General features: G+C 43.6%; 1 protein-coding gene across 1 annotated transcript in view; it reads right to left on the bottom strand.

The window, feature by feature from the left end:
- The window catches only part of LOC135545222 (glycine receptor subunit alpha-4-like), a 127,476-nt gene extending 109,557 nt beyond the window's left edge, over positions 1-17,919 (bottom strand). The window contains exon 1 of the mRNA XM_064972847.1: positions 17,852-17,919. Coding sequence (XP_064828919.1) covers positions 17,852-17,919 — 68 coding nt within the window. The remainder of the gene's footprint in view (positions 1-17,851) is intronic.
- Positions 17,920-27,714: the final 9,795 nt, after the last annotated feature.

Below are 27,714 nucleotides of genomic sequence, written 5' to 3' on the forward strand. Positions count from 1 at the left end.
AACCACCCTGAGAGATGGGGATTAGGAAAAGGTCAAGAGACGTTCGAGGGATAAATGAGTTATCATCATCCCTTTCATAGGCGGGTGTGGTTGTTGGGACATCTTTAGGGGTGCTGAAGCTCATTGAAGGTTTTTGTTTTAAAGCTTGAATCTGTAGACAAAGCTTATAGTTGGGTACCCCCGAGAGGGGAATGTTGAGGATTGCTTCAGGGCCTTAAGAAACTGACGCCACCCGGGAGGTCTTCTGTCATCAGCAACCATGTGGGCTGCTGTTGTACTTTTAAGCAAGTCAAGCATATGTGAACAGCGCCCTGAAGGATAAACTCTCCTTTGTCATTCCAAGTAAGATCGCAGGCACAGGCATTACAGGGGCTTGGCTCTCGCTAGGCACGTCATCTTTTAAAGGGTCCGGTAGGGAAAGTGTTAAATGTTTGGTCTCTCTCTCACCTTGTTTTACCAAGGCCAAATACCTTTGCAAGAGGTATGTGTATTTTTTACCTTATCATAGGGCTTCAATCCTTTTCGGTTCAAAATATCCTTCATGGCCGTATCCAAATCATTTTCCCGCGGTTTGTCTGATATTTTTAGGACATGCATTTGTTTTTTTAAGTATATCCAACTCTTGTTGAGGCACCCAGTACATTTTATTGGCCATCACACTCTGTGTTCAACCCCCACGTCTGGCAGCAATAAGGCTGGTGATGAAGGGCACGGCTATACTTAGTAAATGTAAAAGAAAACCCCCAGACTGTTGTATGCTATGTCTTTTCTTTTGAAGACTGACCCTTTTATTGTCAAAGAGTTTGATTGCGGTCTATTGTCTCTTTATTTTTTTAATTGGGTCAGGGTGAGTGCAATGTGTCCTTTGAGAAGATTCAAAGCAATCTTACATAGGGATAATATGAGATCTGAAGAACAGTGACCCAAGATGGTCTCCCATTCTTTAGCTGTAGCCCCAACTAGGCTTCTCAAGAGGGGCGGGTTTCTTTGGCGGATCTGGAAGAGTCTGGCTGAATGGCGGATCTGGAAGAGTCTGGCTGACTGGCGGATCTGGAAGAGTCTGGCTGACTGGCGAATCTGGAAGAGTCTGGCTGACTGGCGGATCCTGGCAGACTGACGGCTCTGGCTGCTCCATGCTGACTGGCGGCTCTGGCTGCTCCATGCTGACTGGCGGCTCTGGCTGCTCCATGCTGACCTGCGGCTCTGGCTGCTCCATGCTGACTGGCGGCTCTGGCTGCTCCATGCTGACTGGCGGCTCTGGCTGCTCCATGCTGACTGGCAGCTCTGGCTGCTCCATGCTGACTGGCGGCTCTGGCTGCTCCATGCTGACAGGCGGCTCTGGCTGCTCCATGCAGACTGGCAGCTCTGGTGGCTTCTTGCAGACTGGCAGCTCTGGCTGCTCCATGCAGACTGGCTGCTCCTTGCAGACTGGCAGCTACTTGCAGACTGGCAGCTACTTGCAGACTGGCAGCTCCTTGCAGACTGACAGCTCTGGCTGCTCCATGCAGACTGGCAGCTCTGGCTGCTCCATGTAGACTGACAGCTCTGGCTGCTCCATGCAGACTGGCAGCTCTGGCTGCTCCATGCAGACTGACAGCTCTGGCTGCTCCATGCAGGCTGGCAGCTCTGGCTGCGCTGAACAGGCATGAGACTCCAGCAGCGCTGTAGAGGAGGAAGGCTCTGGCAGTGCCGAACAGGCGGGAGACTCCGGCAGCGCAGGAGAGGAGGAAGGCTCGGGCAGCGCTGAACAGGCGGGAGACTCCGGCAGCGCAGGAGAGGAGGAAGGCTCGGGCAGTGCTGAACAGGCGGGAGACTCCGGCAGCGCTGGAGAGGAGGAAGGCTCCGGCAGCGCTGGAGAGGCAAGGCGCACTGTAGGCCTGATGCGTGGTGCTGGCACTGGTGGTACTGGGTCGAGGACACGCACAGGAAGCCTGGTGCGGGGAGCTGCCACCTTAGGGCTGGTGCGTGGAGGTGGTACTGGGTAGACCGGACCGTGCAGGCGCACTGGAGCTCTTGAGCACCGAGCCTGCCCAACCTTACTCCAGGTCGCTCTGGGCTATGTAGGCGAACCGGGAACACCGTGCGCAAGGCAAGTGCCATGTAAGATGGCCCAAGGAGACGCACTGGAGACAAGATGCGTAGAGCCGGCTTCATGACATTTGCCTCGACGCTCAATCTCGCCCGGCCGATACGCGGAGCTGGAATATACCGCACCGCACACATATACCGAATATACCGCACCAGGCTATGCACCCGCACTGGAGACACCGTGCGCACCACAGCATAACACGGTGCCTGTCCGGTCTCTCTAGCCCCCCGGTAACCACAGGAAGTTGGCGTAGGTCTCCTACCTAGCGTCGCCATACTCCCTGTGAGCCCCCCCCAAGACATTTTTGGGGCTGACTCTCAGGCTTCCATCCGCGTCGCCGTGCTGCCTCCTCATACCAGCGCCTCTCAGCTTTCACCTCCTCCAGTTCTTCTTTGGGGCGGCGATATTCTCCAGGCTGATCCCAAGGTCCTTCTCCGTACAATTCGTCCTCCCATTTCCATTCCTCTCTTTGTTTCTCCTGCTGTTGCTGTTGCCTGTTACCACGCTGCTTGGTCCCGTTGTGGTGAGTGATTCTGTAACTGCTTTCGTCTGGTGGAAGAGAAGAGGACCAAAATGCAGCGTGGTGGTTATTCATGTTCTTTAATAAATTAACTCGACATGAAATAACTAAACAAAACAATAAATGTGTGAAAACCTATACAGCCTATCTGGTGACAATAAACACAGAGACAGGAACAATCACCCAAGAAATACTCAGAGAATATGGCTGCCTAAATATGGTTCCCAATCAGAGACAACGATAAACACCTGCCTCTGATTGAGAACCACTCTCGACAGCAATAGACTATGCTAGATACCCCCACTAAACCACACACCCAATACCTAACAAAACCCCAAGACAAAACACACCACAAAAAACCCATGTCACACCCTGGCCTGACCAAATAAATAAAGAAAAACACAATATATTTAGACCAGGGCGTGACATGTAAAATATACATATCCTATTGCCTCGTCGGGTTGCGCTACATACCTCAATGTCAAAGCATTGGTACGGCCTCCATACAAGGCCTGTCGTGGTTCCAAGGGTTCTGGTGTGTCAAAGCTGGAAAGGAAAGCTCGAACATGAGGATCAAACTTTGTGAGTGCGGTCCACTCATGCTCCCACATCTCATCTCACTTTTAACCCGTAAGTAGCCTGTAAAGATTACAATTTGTCTTGAAACTCTTGGTACATTTCCCCAAAAGTATTTTGGGTTAGGACACACATGGCCTGGGGCACAAAGCAAGATTTACATCCGTGGAAGAAACAACCGTTGTACTCAAACATCCATCTACATGATAAGGCCCAAACGTCTTCTCATCCCTATTCCAAGCATGTTGAATAAAAATGTCTTTATCCTGGGCCAAGTACTCCAACCATTGAATGGACCCACTAGAGTATGACTTGAATTGGCATCGGGAGTTGTCAGGCGAGGGGATAGCTATAGATGCTGTTGGTAGAAAGTGTGTACGATAGGTTTTCATGCATGCCGATGCAATAGTTGTACTCCAGGGGTCAATGCCTGCATCTTTGATGACCTCTTCTATGAATCTGAGGCATCCATCACGAAGTATAACCACATCATTGTCCCAGAATGATTGCATCTCTTTAGGTGCTATGCCTTACTGTTTCGTACCACGTCATAAATCTCTCTCGCTCTTTGGGAGACATTTGATCACACCGGTACATTTCGGGGCTGCGATAAGATCCGATATAATGTAGATTCTCCTCAGATGTGAAGAAGTGGGGAAACAGAGTTTCACAGAGTTGTCAAAACCCAAGGCCTCTGGCATTTGAGCCAATCTCATGGGTAAGACGCTTAAACTGTCACTGTAAAGTATCTCTGGTTGAAGGCGTGGTCTACAAAACACATGATTTTACTACCTTGAGCTATGACACTGGGTGCAACTTCTTGCTGTATCAAGAGGTTCAGAAGAAGGTAGGAGTCATAGGCTCTAGAATTGTGCACTATAAATGTTAAGTTTCTGTACTGGGGTTTTCTAAAGTGTTTTAGAAAGAGGAGTGCACAATTGGGCCCCTCTGCCGACCACTTATCACCCTTGAAAGTCATGGTAGATACAAAAATAGGCAAATGAACCCCTGATTGCTGATTTGTCTCAAAATCATAGAACACGTATTTGTCTGAATGTTCATCTTCAGCCAAGGGCTGAATAAAACACTCATGTGGCACTTTTTGAACCACTTCAACGTCTCTGCTTTTCAAAGGCCCTTTACAGATTGGGCAATGTATGATTCCACACACATAAGGTTTAGGGCTGTTTATTTTAAGGTTGTAATTGCAATGGCATTTTGGACGTTTATTGTTAATGTCACAACTGCTTACAGATTTACAGGCCTTGGGGTGCCATGTTTCAATTTTGTATTTTTCGTAACAGTAGTCCAAACAACATGTGCGGTGACAATCCAAACAGGGTGTCAGGTTTAAGGGCTGCATCAGACAATTTTCATCCAGACATACTGAACAGCACCAGTGCCTCCCCTTTCGGGTGTAGCCGGTATGGCAGGATGGACACACATAGGGTGCGCCTAAAAATGCTGTGATGTTAGTAATAGCATAATAATGGTCGTTTTGCACATAAAAGTACAGAATCTGAGGATGAGGTTGGGGGTTGTTTTGGCATTTTAAGAAAGCTGCATTATCTCTACTGTGGTACAAAACCACAATCTTGATGTTCAGAAAGTTCAAAGTTCAAATTTGACTATGTCCGAGAAAGCCACCGCGTCCTGTATACCTAGACCCACGGCCATTTGGAGCTCTCTAGCCTTGTGTAACACCGCTAGATCTGTACATCCAGGGTTGAGTAAATGTGCTAGGCCTATTGCAAAGCATAGCTAATTACCAGGATTGTGAACATTTATGAGGTATGCCCTTTTATTGCTTATGATTTCTGATTGCATTAGGCTATCTAGTTTCCTTCTCTGACCCCCACCACCCAGGGGTTGACGTATTATTTGCACTACAAGCTTGAGGGTTCTATCGGCTATGACGGATACATTTGACTGAACAAGTTGTTCCAGCAGGGCTATAAATTGTTCAAGATCTGCTTCGCCATTGGGTAAAATAAGAGATACAGTATTATGCATCTCCACAAATTTCCAACTGTAAGACATCACGAGGTTCGCCATAATCTCTTGCCCTGTCTAACAGTTCGTTCAGAGTATCCAATATCATTACATAAAACAAATCATCGGTCGACCCTGACTCATTCATACAATTCATTATTTCTATGAGTTCGGCGGGATTCTGGGATAATATGGTTTCATCTATCGGTATTATGTTTGTTACCCAAGACTCATTCATATGGTTAATTATAGCTTGGAGTTCAGGCGGTATCTGGGATAACAGGGTATCAACTGTTTTGTCTTTGCTTTACTTTACTGTTTAATGTTCTGGGTTGTATTTTTTAAATCTTGTTTAGTGTTCTGGGGCCGCATGTGTTGTTCTGGGCTTAATTTATAATGTGTCTGCTGCCAAACCCAACCCACCCACCCCCCCGCACATTCCTGCTTCATAGACAACAACCCTAAGGGCAATAAAATAGGTTGGGTGTGGGGTCATCCTCTTTGAAATGTTCAAACGCATCCCCCCAGTTTAACCAGGTCCCTACACATCAATCATCATGACAACTTCAAAGGAATAGATGCAATATAGATACAAAATAACACACCCTCTAACATGTGACAACAGGAACAGGATGCATTATATGGCCATAACCACGTGACATCTTCCCTCAAGGATGTCCTGCTCGGATGCCCAAATTTGGGCTTGTTTCCCGCCATCAGGACATAGGGTCATAAATCAGACCTTTGACGCGCGCCGTCTACTTTATTCTCTCTCAAGTGCTAAGGACAGACAAATCTAAGTTTGAGGTTTTTGGATCACAAAAAAGAACATTCGTGAGACGCAGAAAAAATGAAAAGATGCTGGAGGAGTGCTTGACACCATCTGTCTGGTGTGCTTTGGTGGTGGTAAAGTGGGAGATTTGTACAGGGTAAAAGGGATCTTGAAGAAGGAAGGTTATCACTCCATTTTGCAAAGCCATGCCATACCCTGTGGACGGCGCTTAAACTGGAGCCAATTTCCTCCTACAACAGGACAACAACCCAAAGCACAGCTCTAAACTATGCAAAAACTATTTAGGGAAGAAGCAGTCAGCTGGTATTCAGTCTATAATGGAGTGGCCAGCACAGTCACCGGATCTCAAACCCATTGAGTACGTAAGAAGTGCCTATCAAGCCAATCCAACTTGTGGGAAGTGTTTCAGGAAGCATGGGGCGAAATCTCTTCAGATTACATAAAAAAATGACAACTAGAATGCCAAAAGTCTGCAAGGCTGTAATTGCTGCGAATGGAGGATTCTTTGACAAAAGCAAAGTTTGAAAGACACAATTATTATTTATAACCTTGTCAATGTCTTGACTGTATTTCCTATTCATTTTGCAACTCATTTCATGTATGTTTCATGGAAAACAAGGACATTTCTAAGAGTCCCCAAACTTTTGAACGGTGGTGTATCTGTTAATGTAAAGTGCCCTAATGAACACAACCCAGGCGTGCAAATACGTGAAACGGCTTGTGGTCGTCAAAGAAAGAGGTTTTGGAAACACTGTCAGCATTCAAATGTGTCTTGTGACTGCAATAAGACTCACCTCATTATCGCATACCTCTCTCGCACTGCGTAAAAATACAAGTCGTTATTTCGCTTACTGTCGCATTAACGTGGAGCAGCGTATCCTTTTCTATTCCTTTCTCAATCCTCTCTGTTAATCCTGGACTCTGCATATCAGTGCAGCAGCTGGTTGGACGCTGGCCTTGGTAGCTCGGGCCACATTTTGTAGAGGCATGTAGTGGTAAAACGTCCTAAATGCTTTCTGGCACCCCTGGGATCCCTTAGGTTTAGATTTGGAAGAGCTGATAAGTCGTGTGCGCCAACCCAAAACAATATTTGATTTGATGCTCTGCTCGTTGTGTGAGCCAGACCCAGGCAGCAGCAACAGCCCACCTCTCTGTAAGGATGCATCCCAAATGGTAATCCATTCCCTACATAACACACTACTTTTGACCAGAGCCATATGGGTGGTAAGTAGTGGAATAGGGTTGCATTTCAGATGTAGCCTTAATCATTAGGGGGACTGTCAGGAAAGAAAGATTAAAGGTTTACACTGGGCTCCCATCATCTGGATCAGTTACACTTCATGATGGGTGTTTTTTTCAGTGGCTCTGGGTTTGGCTCAGGGTTTGGTGCCTGACAGTGGAGAAATGGCACATTGTCAACTTTGCCACACAAGCCCGGGCAAGTAGCAGGCAAGGTTTACTACAAGATAAAAATCCATAGTGTGAATTCTCTCTCAGGGAAGAAGTTGGGTGTAAAAAAACAAAAACCAGTTACTGTCCATGTGAGGTCATGTGCTTGACAAGAAGATATTACAGAATTGGCCCCTGTTCCTGTGTTGCAAATGGAAACTGAATACTAATTTTCACTTAATTTATTGTCTGGGCCTGCGTCAACAGATAGCACTTAGAATTAGCTCAATTATAGCAGGTCAGAATAGTCTTTTTTGCAAACACATGATTTTTGCAAAACCCTGCTTATTCCAGACACCAACAAAATGATATTCAGTGAGGATCCCAGGCTACTGTAACTCTCAGCCCCACATACTCTCACAGTCAGATCTCAGTGATCTGCTTTTGCCAATCCCTTATCCTTCAGTCGTGGACAAAAGGAGGTTGTTATGCACAGTCCATCTCATGGTAAGGACGTGGAAAAGGTCAGACGAGGTGCCGGGTGAAATGGGCTGAGAACCATCCGTCTCTTGTCTCCCAGCCCGAGGTGTCAGCCTCTGCCATGAACACATTTGCTCTCTCTGGAGAGACCATTAGTAAGTTGTCACCTCTTGGGGCCATACATCCACACTCAAATCTAATGCTCACTGATGCACAAGACGGTTTTGTGTCTGTGTCCTAGTAGACATTTTTTGGGTTCCATGAGCATGTTTTGCATTTTTTTTAAATAGTTTATTTAACTAGGTAAGTCCCATTTGAGATAGGAATCTGTTTTTTCAAGTGTGCCCTGGCAAAGAGGAAGCTTACAATGTACGATTGAATGTATCCCTTGGGTTTGTGGGCTCATTCACCCCGTTTGCCTAAAGCCGCCCATGCGACGAAACAAGTATTGATAGTAGAGGGAAAATTTGGTTTGTTCTGTACGAAATGAGTGCAGGTCTGGCTGGTCAGGTGCAGGTGCAGGTGCAGGTCTGGCTGGACAGGTGCAGGACTGGATGGACAGTAGGCTATTGAGCTTAAGTAAGCTGCTGGTACACACTTTCAGACAACTGTGCACAGGGCATGAATGGTAAAGTGGTAATAGTCTATCCGAAGGCATATTTATATTTTTTATGTCTGAGTGTTTGTGTTCTGCCTGTTCATGGATGAAATGTGTGAAGAATGCGTTATGTATCCATTTTAACATTTAACTAAAAATTATAGATAATGACGAATGACTGTCCAAGATCTCTGTTGTCTGTCAACGAATGATGAGCCCCATACACAAACATTGGCTCAATATGGTTTCAACAGAGGTGAAATGTGTGTGGCTGGGCCCATATTCAAAGTTTTTGGTGATTTTCTACCAAGAATTATATTAATTTATTTTGTCTCCACCATAATTTTCAGTCACATGCACTTGGCATCCATTGGCTTTTTGTACTCCTTATCTTGTTTGAGTCGATCCTTGTAGCACACTCCTTCGAGGCAGAGACAACATTAACCATTAACTCACATCACATCTGTCCTTTTTCTCCTCCCGCGGCAGGTAGCCTAGCGGTTAGAGCAGCATTACCCAAACTCAGTCCTCCGGGACCCCAAGGGGTGCACGTTTGAGTTTTTAGTCCTAGCACTACACGGCTGACTCAAATAATCAACTAATCACGAGCTTTGATTATTTGAATGGGCTGTGTAGGACTAGGGCAAAAACCTAAACATACACACCTTGGGGTCCCCAGAACCGAGTTTGGGAAACACTGGATTAGAGTGTTGGGCCAGTAGTCAGAGCCCGAAAATTACAATCCCCGAGCCAACTAGGGAAAAAGATCTTTCAATCTGCCCTTGAGCAAGGCACTTAACCCTAATTGCTCCAGGATTTCCGTGAATAATGGCTTATCCCTGGCCGTGATTCCCCGCTCAGAGGATGTTTCAGGGGGAGTGTGAGATGCAAAAAAAAAAAACACATCATCACACACTTGTACAGGTTGCACACTTGTGCATGTGTGAAACAGGAAAAATATAAACACCCCCTATTTTACTATGTGACATTCCTCCATTTCCTCAAAACATCTCGTCATTGCTCTATTTTCACATGCTTTTGGAAAGGAAGTGAAAAACTAAAAGAATGGCTGAGTCAGAGAAATGTAAGAGAGTAAGAAACACCATCACAATTCTGATCTTAATGCTCCTCAGATTCGGTCTCAATAAACCTAAAGATTAAAATCTGTCCCCTCGTACACATAAGCCCTGATTCAGATTTAGGAAATTATGCCTTTCTTACACATGCCTTTTCATATGCATTTCTCAGTAGTTGGTATTCAGACTTACCTTATCAAGGTGTGTAACGGGCATTGCAGGCCTGGTTCACTTGCGCATGCGGAATAAATGTAATTCTACTGCTTAAAACCCACTTGCGGCCAACTGATTTTCTCATGGGATTTTCATTCAATAGGATTTTCAGTATATTTATCTTATCTTAAACCCTCCACTTAAATACAGTGTATCTTTTTTAATTAGAATTTATTAGTCAACAGACTAGAATACATAGAGAGAATAGGTTCAGAAAAAAGGGATCAATGAATGAAAGTCATTTAAATATATGCATATTCATCTTCGTTTCAACAACAACTGGTAGAAGACTGATCTTGTAGATTATTTAGGCACATTTTAGGGTTAGGAAAGTATGTATGAATAAATAAATAAATTAAGTTTCAAGAGACTTCACGCACAAAATATATTGATGAATAAAAAAAATAGACACATTGTTCTTTAACCTGTGGTAGTGTTGGACGATTACCGTACAGTAGAAGTCGGAAGTTTACAGACACTTAGTTTGGAGTCATTAAAAATCGTTTTTCAACCACTCCACAAATTTCTTGCTAACTAACTATAGTTTTGGCAAGTCGGTGAGGACATCTACTTTGTGCATGACACAAGTAATTTTTCCAACAATTGTTTACAGACAGATTATTTCACTTATAAATCACTGTATCAAAATTCCAGTGGGACTGAATCTTACAACAAAGTCAAGTTGACTGTGCCTTTTAAACAGCTTGGAAAATTCCAGAAAATGATATCATGGCTTTAGAAGCTTCTGATAGGCTAATTGACATCATTTGAAGGTGTACCTGTGGATGTATATCAGGCCTAGCTTCAAACTCAGTGCTTCTTTGCTTGACATAATGGGAAAATCAAAAAAAATGTAGACCCCCACAAGTCTGGTTCATCCTTGGGAGCATTTTCCAAATGCCTGAAGGTACCACATTCATCTGTACAAACAATAGTACACAAGTATGAACACCATGGGACCACGCAGCCATCATACTGCTCAGGAAAGAGACGTGTTCTGTCCCCGAGAGATGAATGTACCTTGGTGCGAAAAATGCAAATCAATCCCAGAACAACAGCAAAGGACCTTGTGAAGATGCTGGCGGAAACAGGTACAAAAGTATCTATATCCACAGTAAAACGAGTCATATATTGACAGATCCTGAAAGGCCGCTCAGCAAGGATGAAGCCACTGCTCCAAAACTGCCATACAACAGCCAGACTACGGTTTGCAACTGGACATGGGGACAAAGAACGTACTTTTTAGAGAAATGTCCTCTGGTCTGATGAAACAAAATATAATTGTTTCGCCATAATGACCATCGTTATGTTTGGAGGAAAAAAGGGGATGCTTGCAAGCCGAAGAACACCATTCCAACCTTGAAGCACTGGGGTGGCAGTATCATGTTGTAGGGGTGCTTTGCTGCAGGAGGGACTGGTGCACTTCACAAAATAAATGGCAACATGAGGAAGGAAAATTATGTGGATATATTGAAGCAACATCTCAAGACATCAGTCAGGGAGTTAAAGCTTGGTCACAAATGGGTCTTCCAAATGGACAATGACCCCAAGCATACTTCCGAAGTTGTGGCAAAATGGCTTAAGGACAACAAAGTCAAGGTATTGGAGTGGCCATCACAAAGCCCTGACCTCAAGCCTCTAGAAAATGTGTGGGCAGAACTGAAAAACATGTGTGAGCAAGGAGGCCTACAAGCCTGACTCAGTTACCCCAGCTCTGTCAGGAGGAATGAGCCAAAATTCACCCAACTTAATGTGGGAAGCATGTGGAAGGCTACCCGAATCGTTTGACCCAAGTTAAACAATTTAAAGGCATTGCTACCAAATACGAATTGAGTGTATGTAAACTTCTGACCCACTGGGAATGTGATAAAAGAAATAAAAGCTGAAATAAATCATTCTCTCTACTGTTATTCTGACATTTCACATTCTTTAATAAAATGGTGATCCTAAACAACCTAAGACAGGGAATGTTTACTAGGATTAAATGGCATGAATTGTGAAAAACTGAGTTTAAATGTATTTGGTTAAGGTGTATGTAAACTTCTGACTTCAAATGTACGTAGAATTATAATAGGGAGAATGGTGTACAATCCACTGCCTGCACTAACCATTGAACTGTGTGATGACACAGCCAAGCATTTCACCATGCGTCAGGTTTAAACTGTATTGACTTGGTCTGTGCTCGCTCCGTAACAATTGAATTAGTATTTTTTTAAGTGAATGTCAACTGTTACTAATGATCTGTGATGGCATTTATGGAGAAAAGCAAATTAAGGTAAATTGATCAACTGAAGCGAACTAACAGTAAATAGGCAGTTCAATATGTGTTGTAATTAGGCCTATTGGCAGTCGATACGCATAGTGACTAATATTTAACATGATAGAAACAGTAAACATAAAGTCAGGGTAGCCTATAATTAAGACATTCGAGTGCCCATCCTTTCAAGTTAAAAGGTCGTACAATTTTGCATAATGGCACAGTATTTCAGAAACTTTACTGTGGGAAAGTTGATATGTTGATATGCTTCTATGTTCTGCAATATGACTGGTTTCACAATTGTCTCCAGCGATTATAAGGTAAGTTATAGCCTATCTAAAACAACTGTTATTCATATTTACAATTCCCTTATCCAAACAGACTTCTCATTTACCTGGATCTTATCAATAGCTCTTATCAAGTTGTAAATTACATTGCATGTAGAATGTTTATTTCTATCAAAAAAATCAAGTACACGCTTTTTCCACTTGGAACCAGTAGGTTTAATAGACCTTATTCATGGTGTCCTCTCGTATAAAGTTGGTGGAGTTATTAGGAAATTAAGTCAAGATCAGAATGAGGCGTATCGGTAGACACACCTCCGACACATCTTAATTTATTCAATCTCCACCCAAAATGAATAGCAGGTCAGAATATGCATGGAGAGAAAAGTGCATAAAATAGGTAATTACGTTCCATTTAAGTGCACTTAACTCCGGTTGGAATTGGGAATTGGGGCCTTAATTATTAACAAGAGATTTGTCATGAGCTGTTAAAAGATCCCAGCAAATTTTCCATACACACAAAAAGCATATTTCTCTAAAATCTTGTGCAATAATTTGTTTACATCCCTGTTGATGAGCATTTCTCCTCTGCCAAGAAAATCCATTCACCTGACAGGTGGCATATCAAGAAGCTGATTAAACAGCATGATCATTAAACAGGTGCACCTTGTGCAGTGGACAATAAAAGGCCATTCTAAAATGTGTGGTTTTGTCACACAACAATGCCACAAATGTCTCAAGTTGAGGGAGCATGCAATTGGGATGCTGACTGGAGGAATGTCCACCAGAGCTGTTGCCAGATAATGAAATGTTTATTTTAAGCTGCCTCCAATGTAATTTTAGAGAATTTGGGAGTACATTCAACCGGCCTAACAACCGCAGACCACTTGTAACCATGACAGCCCAGGATGTCCACATCCAGCTTCTTCACCTGCAGGATCGTCTGAGACCAGCCATCCTGACAGCTGATGAAACTGAGGAGTATTTCTGTGGGGGAAAATGAATTCTGATTGGCGGTGCCTGGTTCCCCAGGAGGGGGCATGTGCCCTCCCAGGCCCAACCATGGCTGCAACCCTTGCCCAGTCATGTGAAATCCATAGATTAAGGCCTAATGAATTTATTTAAATTGACTGAATTCGCTGTATGAACTGTAACTCAGTAAAATTGTTGAATGTTAATTAAGTTTATATATTTTCAGTATATACAGTGTTTTAGGACCCCTTGACTTTATCCACATTTTGTTACGTTACAGCCTTCATTTAAAATGGATGAAATAAAAAAGATCCTCAGCAATCAACACACAATACCTCATATCGACGAAGTGAAAACAGGTTTTTAGAAATGTGTGCATGTTTATAAAAAGTAAAAACAGAAATACCTTATTTATAGAAGTATTCAGACCCTTTGCTTCGAGACTCAAACTTGAGCTCAGGTGCATCCTGCTTGCATTAATCATCCTTGAGATGTTTCTACAACTTGAATGGAGTCTACCTGTGGTAAATTCAATTGATTGGACATGATTTGGAAAGGCACACACCTGTCCATATAAGGTCCCATTGTTGACAGTGCATGTCAGAGCAAGCCAAGAGGTCGAGGGAATTGTCCGTAGAGCTCTGAGACAGGATTGTGTCGAGGCAAAGAGCTGGGGAATGATACCAAAACATTTCTGCAGCATTGAAGGTCCCGAAGAACACAGTGGCCTCCATCATTCTTAAATGTAAGAAGTTTGGAACCACCAAGGCTCTTCCTAGAGCTGGCCACCCGGCCAAATTGAGCAATCGGGGGAGAAGGGCTTTGGTTGGGGAGGTGACCAAGAACCCGATGATCACTCTGACAGAGATCCAGTTCTTCTGTGGAGATGGTTGCCCTTCTGGAAGGTTCTCCCATCTCTGCAGCACTCTCCTAATCAGGCCTTTATGGTAAAGTGGTCAGATGGAAGCCACTCTTCAGTAAAAGGCACATGGCAGCCCGCTTGGAGTTAGCCAATAGGCACCTAAAACTCTCAGACCATGAGAAACAAGATTCTCTGGTCTCATAAAACCAAGATTGAACTCTTTGGCCTGAATGACATCATCACATCTGGAGGAAACCTGGCACCATCCCTACTGTGAAGCATGGTGGTGGCAGCATAATGCTGTGGGGATGTTTTCCAGCTGCAGGTACAGGGAGACTAGTCAGGATCGAGGCAAAGATGGGTGGAGCAAAGTACAGAGAGATCCTTGATCTCTGAAACAAAATGTCAAGGGTACTTTCCAAAGGCAATGTATGAACCATTGTACCCAAACATTCTCCTAGCAGCAGGACTGTGATTCATGGAGGTACGGTGGGTTCAACACAGCGCTCCCATCAATCATCTAGTGTATATGTAAATCATTGGTTGGGCCACCACGAGCCAGAACAGCTTCAATACACCTTGGCGTAGATTTTATAAGTGTCTGGAACTCTATTTGAGGGAGAAAACACCATTCTCCCACAATAAATTCCATAATTTGGTGTTTTGTTGACAGAAATGTTAAATTGCCACTCCAGAATCTCTGTTCAATTGGGTTGAGATCTGGTGACATACCTCATTTTCAGGCTAATCAAACCATTGTAACCATGCCTCCTGTGGATGGAGGCATTGTCATCCTATGGGGGCATAGCCATAGTTAGACATGATCCAAAGCATGATGGGATGTTAATTGCTTAATTAACTCAGGAATGATGTTAATGACAGCCTAGGAACAGTGGGTTAACTGCCTTGTTCAGTGGCAGAATGACAGACTATTTTTACCTTGTCAGCTCGGGGATATGATCTTGCAACCTTTCGGTTACAAGTCCAATGCTCTAACCACTAGGTTACCTGCCGCCCAGAAATACACTTTGTATCCCTCATTTACACAAGTCTTTCCATTATTTTGGCAGTTACCTGTACTTTCCGTTTTAAAACTGCCCGGATCTCTTCTGCCCATTAAGGGAAGACTGGGAGCAAAGTATCTGAACTGGAACCAGGACTCCCCTAATGAGTAAACAAAGATCTCTGGGCTCTCTCAGATGTCCCTTTGTGCGATATCTTAAGTGATCCACCCACTAGACCACACTCAACCGAATCCCTCACTTATTTACATAATTATGACCACTGACCCATTTTCATAAGAAAACACTGGAATCTCAAAGTCTACTATCCAATGCCCATCCAGTTGAATCATCTATTTGCCCCGGATTTGCATGTTAAGTACATATTTAATAAAGTATGTCCTGGCGAGTGTTCATTGTTGTCCCTCACTGGGGCATGTGTTGAGATGGGTCAGTTCAGAAGGGACGACAGACACTGGGATATTGTAGTCTGAGTGGGACAGAGGCTAATTTCAGACCTGCAGGCCCGGCTCCACAGCGGTAATTGATGGGGAGGGTTATGTTCACATATGTTTTAGACACGTTTTGGGCATGCATGTTTTAAAATGATTAGGGAGAGGTTGTCCCTCTCCCTATTTCAATATGTTCTTATCCATTTGGTGCATAATGAAGACAAACCAGCTCAGCTCTGACTCAGTCTGGCTCCCTTCGCTGACCAAATAGCACTGGGAACAGGATCTGTGCAGTTTTACGGCTTCTAAATGCTGGTATAGGTGCCAGTGTCTGTCTTTTTCCACACGTTGGGTTGCACAGCGACGTGTACGCACACACACACACACACACACACACACACACACACACACACACACACACACACACACACACACACACACACACACACACACACACACACACACACACACACACACACACACACTACATCTACTGTGAGTCTCCTACAATGACTGATCACAAAGCGTGTAATTTACAGTGCCCTGCTTGATGTCCTGGCTTGTCAGTCCCTAAGAAACCAACCATGTTACCCAGCCACAGAAGCCACAGGTCCCCCTTACCCCTTCCTCCTTCCCCCATCCCCACAGTGGACTGGACGCGTTTCAGTCTCTGCCAATTTCCCTCTCTCTCTCTTATTTCCCGCAATATTTTCCTTTCTCACATCCCCCACACTGGCTGTCCCCTCCCTCCCTTTAGTCTACCTCTCTGTCCTACTCTCTCTCTCCCTCCTCTCTTTCGCTGCCCTCCTTGGCTTCCTTCTACACCTCTTGCTCCCCTATTTCCTTTTTCACTCTCTCCCCTACACCCCCTGCCATTCTACCCTCACCCTCTCTACCCCCCCCTTCCGTCTTTCCCTGCCTGTTTGGTGGGCTTCTGGGATGATTTCTCTGAGGAGGTGCTGTCAGGTCACCTGCTCGCCAAGGCTAAATGGCTGGTCTCTCAAGACCCGAGGTTCACAGAGTGTCGAGGCTGGCGGTGGGATTATGCAGATCTTAATTCCATCCCTTTCCCACACCTGCGGTTGACAGGGCATGAAATAGGGAAAGCGTTCATTGCAAAAGTTTCTGTTACGCAAGGAGAGATGCAGCAGGCGGGGAAGAGGGATAGGGGAAGGAGAGAGAGAGACAGAGATGGGGAAGAGGGGTGAGCGACTGAGGGAGAGAGTTAAAAAGGGGAAGATAGTGAGCGAAAGAGAAAGCAACAGAGAGAAAAATAGAGAAGGCAGCGATGATGGAGCAAGAGAGGAAGAGCAAAAGAGACCGGCTCGTCGCTTCCGTCTAAACAGAACAGAGACAGCAGCATGCCGCTGTTTTCCTATGATAATTAATCAAGCTTCGCACACTTGTCAGGCTGGCACACTCATTTAATCTCGCCATTTCAGAAATCTCCTCAGGACGGACGCTTTTTCCAAACAAGGCATTTGTTAAAAATAAAAATAAATGGTTCAGTAGGTTACCAGGTTATGGTGACTGTTTTATAATGGTTACAATATACAGTACATGTATCCACACTCCCTCCATGAAAAAATTGTTAAAAATATAACAGAAGTTATGGATGCTCTACATGTAGTTTAGGTCATAACAGGTTCTATCTTATCTTATCTGTTTCGCTGTGGGTGAGATATAGATGTCCATTGTATTGTGTAAATACAAGGGTAACATGCCAGGTAGAATCACTTGTTACTTTGCACTTAAGGAGACAATGCTGTGAATATTCCATTGTTTGTGTGTCTCTTTGTTGCCAGTTATTGTTGCCGTAATTTTTACCCTCGTGGTTTACATGATCATTATAAATCGATTGTTAGTGGTCAACTTCTTCTCTCTATATTTCCACCTCGGCGGTCAAGATGTCCCTTTTGAAGGATGTTTTTTTTAAACAAAGGCTGTAGGGCTCAAATATCATATATTAGAATGTGATTGCCAAGGTCCAAAGACACAAAAGTCAGGTAACAATGCATGGTTAGTCTCAAGATCTATATTAACAATATATGCAAACTTCACATTTTATTCCTTTTCTTTCTCACAGCAAAATGTAAGCACAATAACTGATGTCGTAAAATGATCTTGATAAGCGAATAGAAAAAGTAGAAAAAAGAGAAATAACTGCTTCAAATGCACTCTGCTGCAAATGCACTCTGCTTCAAATGCACTCTGCTGGAAATTCAATCTGCTTCAAATGCACTTTGCTACAAATAACAGTGAAAGATAATCCACAAGCAATGCAATGTCTTTCTTACCTGATAAAGCCACCATGAAAAAAGCTAAAAGACAAGACATATAGAATCCTTATGAGCTGTGGGAGCATTCTCTGGCTCAGTCTCTCTATCCCTCCCGTTGGAATAACTTGCAAAAAATTATCTGAGCAACTACCAAATCCACTGAGCGGTTTTTGAGACTAGGCAAAAGGAAGGCATCGTCTCTGCAAGTCTGACAAGAGCTTAGCTTTGGGAAAATAAACTTATCCCACTAAGTACAGAGGGCTGTACAAATCCCAAATCCACAATAGGCTCTTCTTTTTCACTTGTCAGAGCTGGACTGGAGTCACTGGACAGAGCCAGTGGGGGCATGAGTGTGTGTGTCAGTGTGTTTTGGCGGGAGTGTGTGCTATTCTCCTTCTTTTCTCCCTCCTTTTTTATGGCCAGCTGCTTTGCTCAAGGAATCATAATGGGGAGAATTTAAAGGGACAGTAGCCCCTTTTCTGATGCCTGCCAGAAAGATTGAAATGATCTCTGTGTTGGAGATGGGGAGGTGAATGGGAGCTAAGGAGGATGGGGTGAGCTCACACAGGTTGATCATTTGAGAGGAAGTGTGGAAGAGGGAAAGGTTCTGTTGTTTCTCTCCCTTTCTATTAATCAGGAGGGAGGAGACTGGCAGAACAAAGAGAGGGGAGAGAAGAAGGGAGAGAGAGAGAGAGAGGGAGAGAGACGAAGAGAGTCAGACAGACAGAAAGAGGGAGAGAGAGGGAGAGGGAGAGAGAAAGAGTGTCTGCGAGAGTCTCAGAGGAATACAGAGGTACACAGGGAGAGGGGGGCGGGAAAGAGAGAGAGAGAATTAGAGAGACTGAATGCCCCACTGTGTTGAATCAATGTTGTTTCAGCGTAATTTGACAATGTATTGTGACATGGAAAATACATTACATTTGAAAAAAGTCATTAATGTAAACTATTGTTTTGAGAGTGAAATGTCAACCACTGGATTGTCATCATGGTAACCAATGTTCAACATGGATAAACATTGTAAAAAATATGTTGAATTTATACCTTTGAAACAACGGCAGATCTTCAATGTTATATCCTCTATCAGGGGAAAAAAACTATAGTCTGAGCAGCACCTCCTACTGGAGAGTTGATCTATCTACAGCTATCCATTTGGTCTCCCATCCAGGGCTTTATCCAAACCCAAGCCCTTGGCTTTGTCACTGACTAGTACCAATGTGCTATGGTGAGAATCATTATTGAAAGCTGTTTTAATAACTATAGATTCACTATTGCAATCGAAGTCATTACAAAGTGTAGGTACACTACGTTTTAACAGAGCAAATGAAATATAACCATAATTCATATGTAATATATCATCAAATACAATATTTAGGCCTACAGTATATAGCAGTTGCGAAGTCATCAACAGCTGTTGTTTCAGTTCAACCCAGGGTTCAACAAAAAATAGACAATACATAGAGTGCCTTGAAAGTATTCACACCCCTTGACTTGTTCCACATTTCGTTGTGTTACAGCTTGAATTTAAAATGGCATAAATGTAGATTTTTTTATTGTGTCACTGGCCTACACACAATACTCCATAATGTCAAAGTGGAATTTAGTTCTTAGAAAGTTTTACAAATTTAATAAAAAATGAAAAGCTGAAATGTCTGAAGTCAATAACTATTCAACCCCTTTGTTATGGCAAGCCCAAATAAGTTACAATTTGCTTAACTAGTTGCATAATAAGTTCCATGGACTCAATCTGTATGAAAAGCAAACTCTATACTGTATATACAAACGTATGTGGACACAGCTTCAAATTAGTGGATTCAGCTATTTCAGCCACACCCGTTGCTGACAGGTGTAAAATCAAGCACACAGCCATGAAATTTCCAAGGACAAACATTGGCAGCAGAATGGCCTTACTGAAAAGCTCAGCGACTTTCAACGTGGCACCGCCAAAGGATGCCATCTTTCCAACAAGTCAGTTCGTCAGATTTCTGCTCAGCTGCTCCGGACAACTGTAAATGCTGTTATAGTGAAGTGGAATCCTCTAGGAGCACAGCGGCTTAGCCGTGAAGAGGCAGGCCACACAAGCTCACAGAACGGGATCACCGAGTGCTGAAGTGCATAGCGCTTAACAATTGTCTGTCCTCAGTTGCAATACTCATTACCGAGTTCCAACCTGCCTCTAGATGAAGCATCATCAAGAGAACTGTCCGTCAAGAGCTTCATGAGCTTCATGGCCGAGCAGCTGCACACAAGCCAAAGGTCACCCTGAAAAATGCCACGTGTCAGCTGGGGTGGTGGAAATTAGTTCTCTGCAGTGAAGAAACATGCTGCCACATCTGGCAGTCCAATGGACAAATCTGAGTTTGGCGGATGCCAGGAAAAACGCTACCTGCTCAAATGCAAACTCCCAACTGTGAAGTTTGGTGGAGGCGGAATAATGGTCTGGGGCTGTTTTTCATCGTTCGAGCTAGGTCCCTTAGTTTCATTGAAGGGAAATCTTAATTCTATAGCCTACAATGACATTCTAGATGATTCTGTGTTTCCAAATTTGTGGCAACAGTTTGGAGAAGGCCCTTTCCTGTTTCAGCATGACAATGCCCATGTGCACAAAGCAAGGTTCATGCAGAAAATGTTTGTCAAGATCGGTGTGGGGAAGAACTTGACTGGCCTGCACAGAGCCCTGACTTCAACATCTTTGAGGTGAATTGGAATGCCGACTACCAACCAGGCCTAATCGCCTCATCAATGCCCGACCTCACTATTGCACTTGTGGCTGAATGGAAGCAAGTCCCCGCAGCAATTTTCCAACATCTAGTGGAAAGCCTTTCCAGAAGTGGAAGATGTTATAGCAGCAAAGGGGGGACCAACTCCATATTAATGCCCATGATTTTGGAATGAGATGTTCAACGAGCAGGCGTCCACATACTTTTGGTCATGTAGTGTGGCAAAGCAACTAACTTTTTGTCCTGAATACAAATTGTTATGTTTCAATTCAACACATTACTGAGTATCACTCTCCATATCTGCAAGCATAGTGGTAGCTGCATCATGTTATGGGTATGCTTGTAATCGTTAAGGACTCTGACATTTTTCAGGATAAATAGTAAATGTTATGGCACATGAAAAATCCTAGAGGAAAACCTGGTACAGTCTGCTTTCACCAGAGACTGGGAGACGAATGCACCTTTCAGCAGGACAATAACCTAAAACAATGCCAAATCTACACTGGAGTTACTTACCAAGAAGACAGTGAATGTTCCTGAGTGGTCAAGTTACAGTTTGACTTAAATCTACTTGAAAATGTTATGATAAGACTTGAAAATAGTTGTCGCAATGATCAAAAACCAATTTGACAGAGCTCGAAAAATGTGGAAAATAATAATTGGCAAATGTTGCACGATCCAGGTGTGGAATGCTCCGAGACTTACCCAGAAAGACTCACAGCTGTAATCACTGTCATAGGTGCTTATACAAAGTATTGACTCAGAGATGTGAATACTTATGTGAATTAGATATTTCTGATTTTCATTTTCAGTACATTTGCAAACATTTCCAAAAATATGTTTTCACAAAGTCATTATGAAATGAGTCTTTATCAGTGTTGGGCCGTCAGGGCCAGCAAGGCCTTCTCTGCTGGCCTAAACATCATCAGAATATATATATATTTTTTAAATATGTATTAAATTATTCCCCAGAGTAAGAGTTATACTCTTCATTTCATAGCTTTCCTCTTGGTTGCACTGCTTCCAGCCCCAGGTTGAGATTTGGAGGGCTGGTCTTTATGTTAGATCTTTTATCCAATCATATTCAGCCATCATGTGTTGCCAGGGGTCTAAAATCTGCCCGCAGGCCTTCAGAATCAACAGTGCGGGCGCTTGTAGCTTAAAGTGAATGGAAATTAAAATTTTGTGTCAACCAATCAGCTTTAGAGTTGGCTATTGTACGCCTGCTGGCTCCAGTGTTACACAGGAGCCAGCTAGCAGGCGTAGTGCGTGCACGTCTTTTGATTGGATTACCAATATTGAGAGGCAGGTCCTATGGGATAAACAAATTAATTTGCGTACTACTAAGCTGTTTTTTCAACCCACAATGGCAGAAGGAGGAGAAGATATCGATTTGGTCAAGGATATAATTATAACTCCATTCTCAAGACAAACTTTTCAAGAAAAGTTAGACATTGTAAGGAGAGGTCGCCCGACGCCGACGCTACAAAGCCTGCCATAGGCGGGAAAGGGGTTCGTTCGCCACTTTCAAAGTTCCAACTACGAGCGCTATCATTGGCTCACAGGCTCCGAGAAGCACTGCAAACTGTACTGCTGGGAATGCCTATTATTACAATTGAGCGAGAGATGCACAGGTTCAGTCAAATCTACGATGACACAGTGCGCATCTCAAGTTCACCCAGCGCATGCAGAGGCCCAGCACAAGGAGACCCTCGCACATACTACCAACAACTCCACAGCAATATTCTGGACAACATTCTTTGCCAGGTACGAAACAGGTTTCAAGACCAAGAAAAATGTATGTTTCTCTCCCTCCTGGACCCCCAGTACTTTCAGACCTACCGGAAAAATTCCCGCAAACAGCCTTCTCCAGCTTAACAGAGAGTCACGGAACACTCTTCGACCTATCCAAGCTAAAAACAGAACTGACTGTAATGTATGCTATGACTGATTTTGAAGGGAAAAGTCCCTCTGATCTCCTTGATTTCCTTAAGCAGAAAAATCTGAATGAGGACATGGGGCAACTTTACACATTGGCATGTGTGACAGTGACTATCCCTGTGTCCATGGCTTCTGTCGGGCGGTCATTCTCGGCCTTAAAGCGAATCAAAGCGTATTCCAGAAATGCTACTGGACAGACTCGGCTTTCAGCATTAGCCTCCATGTCGATAGAAAAGGACTTATTGGTGGAACTAAAATGCACAGATAGACTACAACAGTGTCATTGAAGTCTTCTTGAGGAAAGGAAGGCTGGATTTTGTGTTCAAATAATCAGTTTTTGGTGAGTAGGCATACAATGCATTTTATTTTTTATTAAATGTGTATGTATGTTTCACATTTTATTTTGTTAATATTAAATAGCCTATATATTAACAAAATACAATGGAAAATAGCCTATGTTGCAAATTATTTGTTTTCTTTATTTTATTTTCAGTGAATAGTTATGTGTCTTTATCATCACGGTGAAACTGCTTTGGGTGTGGTAATGCGCTGTTTAGTGAACACACTGTATTTTTTTGGGGGGGGGACTTAAAGTTCAACGTTTGTGGACCAGAAATGGATAGAAGAAGAATATTAATATAACTCTGTTGCACTCGACTATGTTCTTGCCTATTAGTTGAACTGTACTGTATTGTACTCTTCCCCTGCAATTCTCTGAATAAAAATGTCTATTTTAAGGTGACGCAACGCCTGGTTATACTGCGTTTCTGTCTAAATGTATAGTGTCTAGAGTCATGGCATCATAATGATGGTAATAAGAGGTGGATTAATTCGGGTGGGACTGTGTAGGACATCACTGAAGGCCCAGGCCCCAGGCCCACCGCACGCCACTGGTCTTCATAGTGTGTAGATGGGTGACAAAAAAACATCGAATCCATCTTGAATTCAAGCTGTAACAAATCAAAATGTGAAATAAGTCAAGGGGTATTAATAATTTCTAAAGGCAATGTATAGCCTAGGGTATGGTATCAAGCTTTGGTTGATTTTAAAATGTAATCTTAAAGTGAATTATTAATATGTTGGATTCATGCCCTCATCTCCACCAAAAAATCTAAGTTATTAGATCAAAATAAAGTCAAACTGTTTAAAGTGCAATTAATGTTGGATTTGCTTTGATTTACTGCTATTCTTTGACCATCTTTAGTTGAGTGACTAACGTAGACGCAGGGCGTTAGTAAGCAGGTGCAGTTGGAGAATGTATTGTAAATGAACACATAATGACACAAAAACAAGAGAAGTGTCTGGACATGAGAACATAAACAGAGACAATAATGCCTGATGGGAAATGACAACAGAGTGACAACGGAGTGATATATACAGTGGGACTAATCAGGGAAGTGAAATGGTCCAGGTGTGCTTAATAATGAGGTGCAGGTGTGCACAATGAAGGGTTTCCATGTGTGCATAGTGATGGGTTGCAAGGACCAGTGGTTAGTAGACATGTGATGTCGAGCGCCAGACAGGGGGAGTAGACATGGTGGTATCCCCCCCAACGCACGACTCTAGCCGCTGCACGACGCTGACCAGGAGGACGGTGGAGGTTGAATTCTCGGATGATGTTGGGATCTAGAATGTCGTCCACCGGAACCCAACACCACTGCTCTGGACCCTAACCCTCCAAGTCCACCAGGTACTGAAGCCGACCTCCAAGACGTCTGGAGTCCAGAAGGGATCTGCATCATAGGCAGGACCTCCCTCAATGTTCAGAGGAGGCGGAGGGGTGTCCCGGATCCCAGTGGTACACCATCCAATACTTGAACCGGAAATGGAGAGAGGAGTGGATTTTCATCGAGGAGGCAAGGGCCTGGTCAATGAAATTCCCTGTGGCATAGGAGTCCTCTTGAAAACCTTATGTATGTGACACATGCTAACCATGTGTATGTGACAAATACAATTTGATTTGAACAGTAGATACAACATGTGCGGAACAGCCAGCTATGATATGGATATTAGAAAGGAGATGGATGATCAAGGGGCTGTCCTTCTGCCCTTGTGGACACCGGGTTGGGACATATCGGACACTGCTAAAGCTGGTGCCCCTCCTGTCCGCAATAGGGACAGAGCCCCAGATGTCTCTGACGGTGTCGCTCAGCCCCTGAACCATGAGTTCAGGCTCTGACTCAGAATGGTCAACGAAGGAGGGAGAGTATTGATGGTGGTACCGACACTCCTGCCGTTATCCAGAAATATGGCCATCACGATATGTGCGTCCAAGGAGAGGGTGTCTTCTTGGCACGCCAACTCTGTCTGGATATCATCGCACAACCCTCTTCGGAATAGGGTGCTGAGCGCTGGCTCATTCCATCTGCTGGAAGCTGCCACTGTCCTGAAGGTGAGGTTGTACAGAGACAAGAACGCGTGACGGGATATGACTGAGGGCTATATATAGTGGGAGTAATCAGAGAAGTGATAAGGTCCAGTAACTTTTCACAGACATTGAAGAGGAGTGGGACAACATTCCACAGGCCACAATCAACAGCCTGATTAACTCTATGCAAAGGAGACGTGTTATGAGTTATTATGAACTGTAACTCAATAAAATATTTGAAATAGTTGCATGTTGCGTTTATATTTTTGTTCAGTGTAGATAAAGTGCCTCTGCCAAAATCCTGAAGTGTCCTTTTAACATGAGTAACACTTCCATGGCCACATTTTGAGGCTACTGTAACTACTGTAACTACTGTAACTGTAACTATAAATGTCTTCTTATGTAATCCTAGGAAGCGTGCATGTTGCAGGTCTTTGGCGATCTTCACAATTGCTACAATAATCTGCACAGAATCTCAAACAGCCTTGATTACTTGCACTATGTACTTTTAATGCAATCTCAACCGCAATCCAGGTAATTTGGCTATGCTATTAGATGAAGCACAGTGATAACACATTAGGTTGTTGTATAAATACAAAATATCTAACACTGTATTCCCACTTGAACTTTGTTGTGCTTTTAAATGGTTGAAAGTGCAGTGATAACACATCTGGATGACAACTAAACAAAAAAACAGACATCGTTCAGATGGTTGAATGCATAGTGATAAGACATTGGGATTTCAACAAACTTCTGGCCGTCTTTTTGAGTGGGTGAATTTACACTTAACAACCGACAACCACAATCTGTCATATATTACAGAGTTGTAAAGCATAGAAATGGCAAAGGGTGTATAAAATGAGACACCAAAGTAGGGGGTCCTGGGGGTGAAATCTATTTCATGCTCAATACTTCCAACTGGGGATATAGCCTTTCAAAGAACACCAAAGCAATTTGTCATTGGTAAGGCAAGTCATTTTCTGTACATTCTCGTCTATCCACTTCGTTGATCTTTTGATGCCACCACTGACTCCTCAATCACCAATCTGAATAGGGACTTCTCGCAAGGCACTATTTTCTGAAGAGGAGGAACACAAAGCGAGGAGTGATAAAGGAATCCATGAATGGGTTTGTAAATTGGGAGATCAAAGGGTAGGAGCGCGACCTGACAAATCACTCACGGGGCCTGACCATCAAATTGCCTCTGTTCAAGTCATTCATCTTCCCCGCGGATTCCACCATGTGCCCATGACGCCTCCTAAAGAGATACATGTCTTGCTAATGTTTTTAATCTATTCGTGGGGAGAAAACGCCTGATTAAACTCTCACCCTTTTTTGTATTTGTGTGACAATTATCTGCCTGTTCTTTCTGCACTGAAACCAGCTTAATAAAGATGCATTAGATTCTGATGCTATGATTGGGCAACAGGCAAATGTGAAGCTGACAATCACAAGCTTTCCCTTTCACATTGAAATGAAAAGCTGTTCTTATTTTATTATTCAGCAGACATAGTAGAAGCCAGAAAAGAGTTGGAATACTGTGACTGTAAAAATGGCTTATGAGTTGCTACACCTGCCACTGTTGAGTCCCCTGGAAACTGGGGTTGGTGGCTATGTGAGTTTTGACACATCCACTGACCCACCTCTCTCTCTCTCTCTCTCTCTCTCTCTCTCTCTCTCACCTGCAACCTGCAACCTGCAAGAAGACTAACAACCTGCAATGGAGGAAAGGAGTGATGGAGGATGGATGGAATCCCGTGTTAAAGGAAGTGGAGCTGTGTTGAGACCAGAGTCGTGGAATGGGGTGTGAAGAGATGCTAGTGGAGGCAAAATGGATGAGGATAGGAAACAAGGGAAGAGAAAAGGAGGAGGACGGGGGGTGGAAGCACTAATGATGGAGGTGGATCAGGTTGAGATGAGGCCGTGGAATGGGCAGAGAGGAGGTGATGGTCGAATCACAATCAAGGGGAGGGGGAGAATATGAAATGAGTGAAGAGAAAATAAGGAGGAGGGGGAGGGAAATAAGGATGGTGTTTGTTGGCAGCAGCACTTGTGCTGACAGCATAATTTTCCCTGTGCATAGAGCTGCACACCTAGGCTTGCTTGGCTGCTACGTCCCCCCAAACAGTAGTGCTGACATCTGGGGCCAGAGATACATCTATCACCCACCTAGAGACACAAGGTGATGTGGAGAGCGCAGCACCGTCCAAATATAGGCGAATATTAATGGCGCGTGACATCCCTGCCCCATTAGCTCGGGGAGGGCTCGCTCGGCCACAAATCAAGTTGTGAATTTGGAGCTCGGGAGCTGTCACTGTCACTTCTGCTGTGTACCTTTAGTGTTTTTTTGTGTGCGTACTCTGGTGGGTCTACACATAAGCAGTGGTGAGCATTTTTCCTGCTCATAACACTGACATCAATATTTTACATAAGAAGTTCCCAAAATATGTCAATACCCATTAAAAACAGGGCTGCAATGATTAGGCAACAAATGGAAGAAAATATACCGAAACAGGGAGGAACTACCTGACCTTCTCCAATAAGAAATGCTTGTTTTTGTTTTCTCTTGCTAAACATTTGAGAGAATGCCAAGAGTGTGCAAATCTGTCATCAAGGCAAAGGATGGCTACTTTGAACAATCTCAAATATAAAATATATTTTGATTTGTTTTACATTTTTTGGGTTACTAGATGATTCCATATGTGTTATTTCATAGTTTTGAGATCTTCAGTTTCTTGACAATTTCTCACACGGAATAGCCTTCATTTCTCAGAACAAGAATAGACTGATGAGTTTCAGAAGAAAGTTATTTGTTTCTGGACATTTTAAGCCTGTAATCGAACCCACAAATGCTG

The sequence above is a fragment of the Oncorhynchus masou genome, chromosome 9 (assembly GCF_036934945.1).
Source record: "Oncorhynchus masou masou isolate Uvic2021 chromosome 9, UVic_Omas_1.1, whole genome shotgun sequence".
Classification (NCBI taxonomy): Eukaryota; Metazoa; Chordata; class Actinopteri; order Salmoniformes; family Salmonidae; genus Oncorhynchus; species Oncorhynchus masou.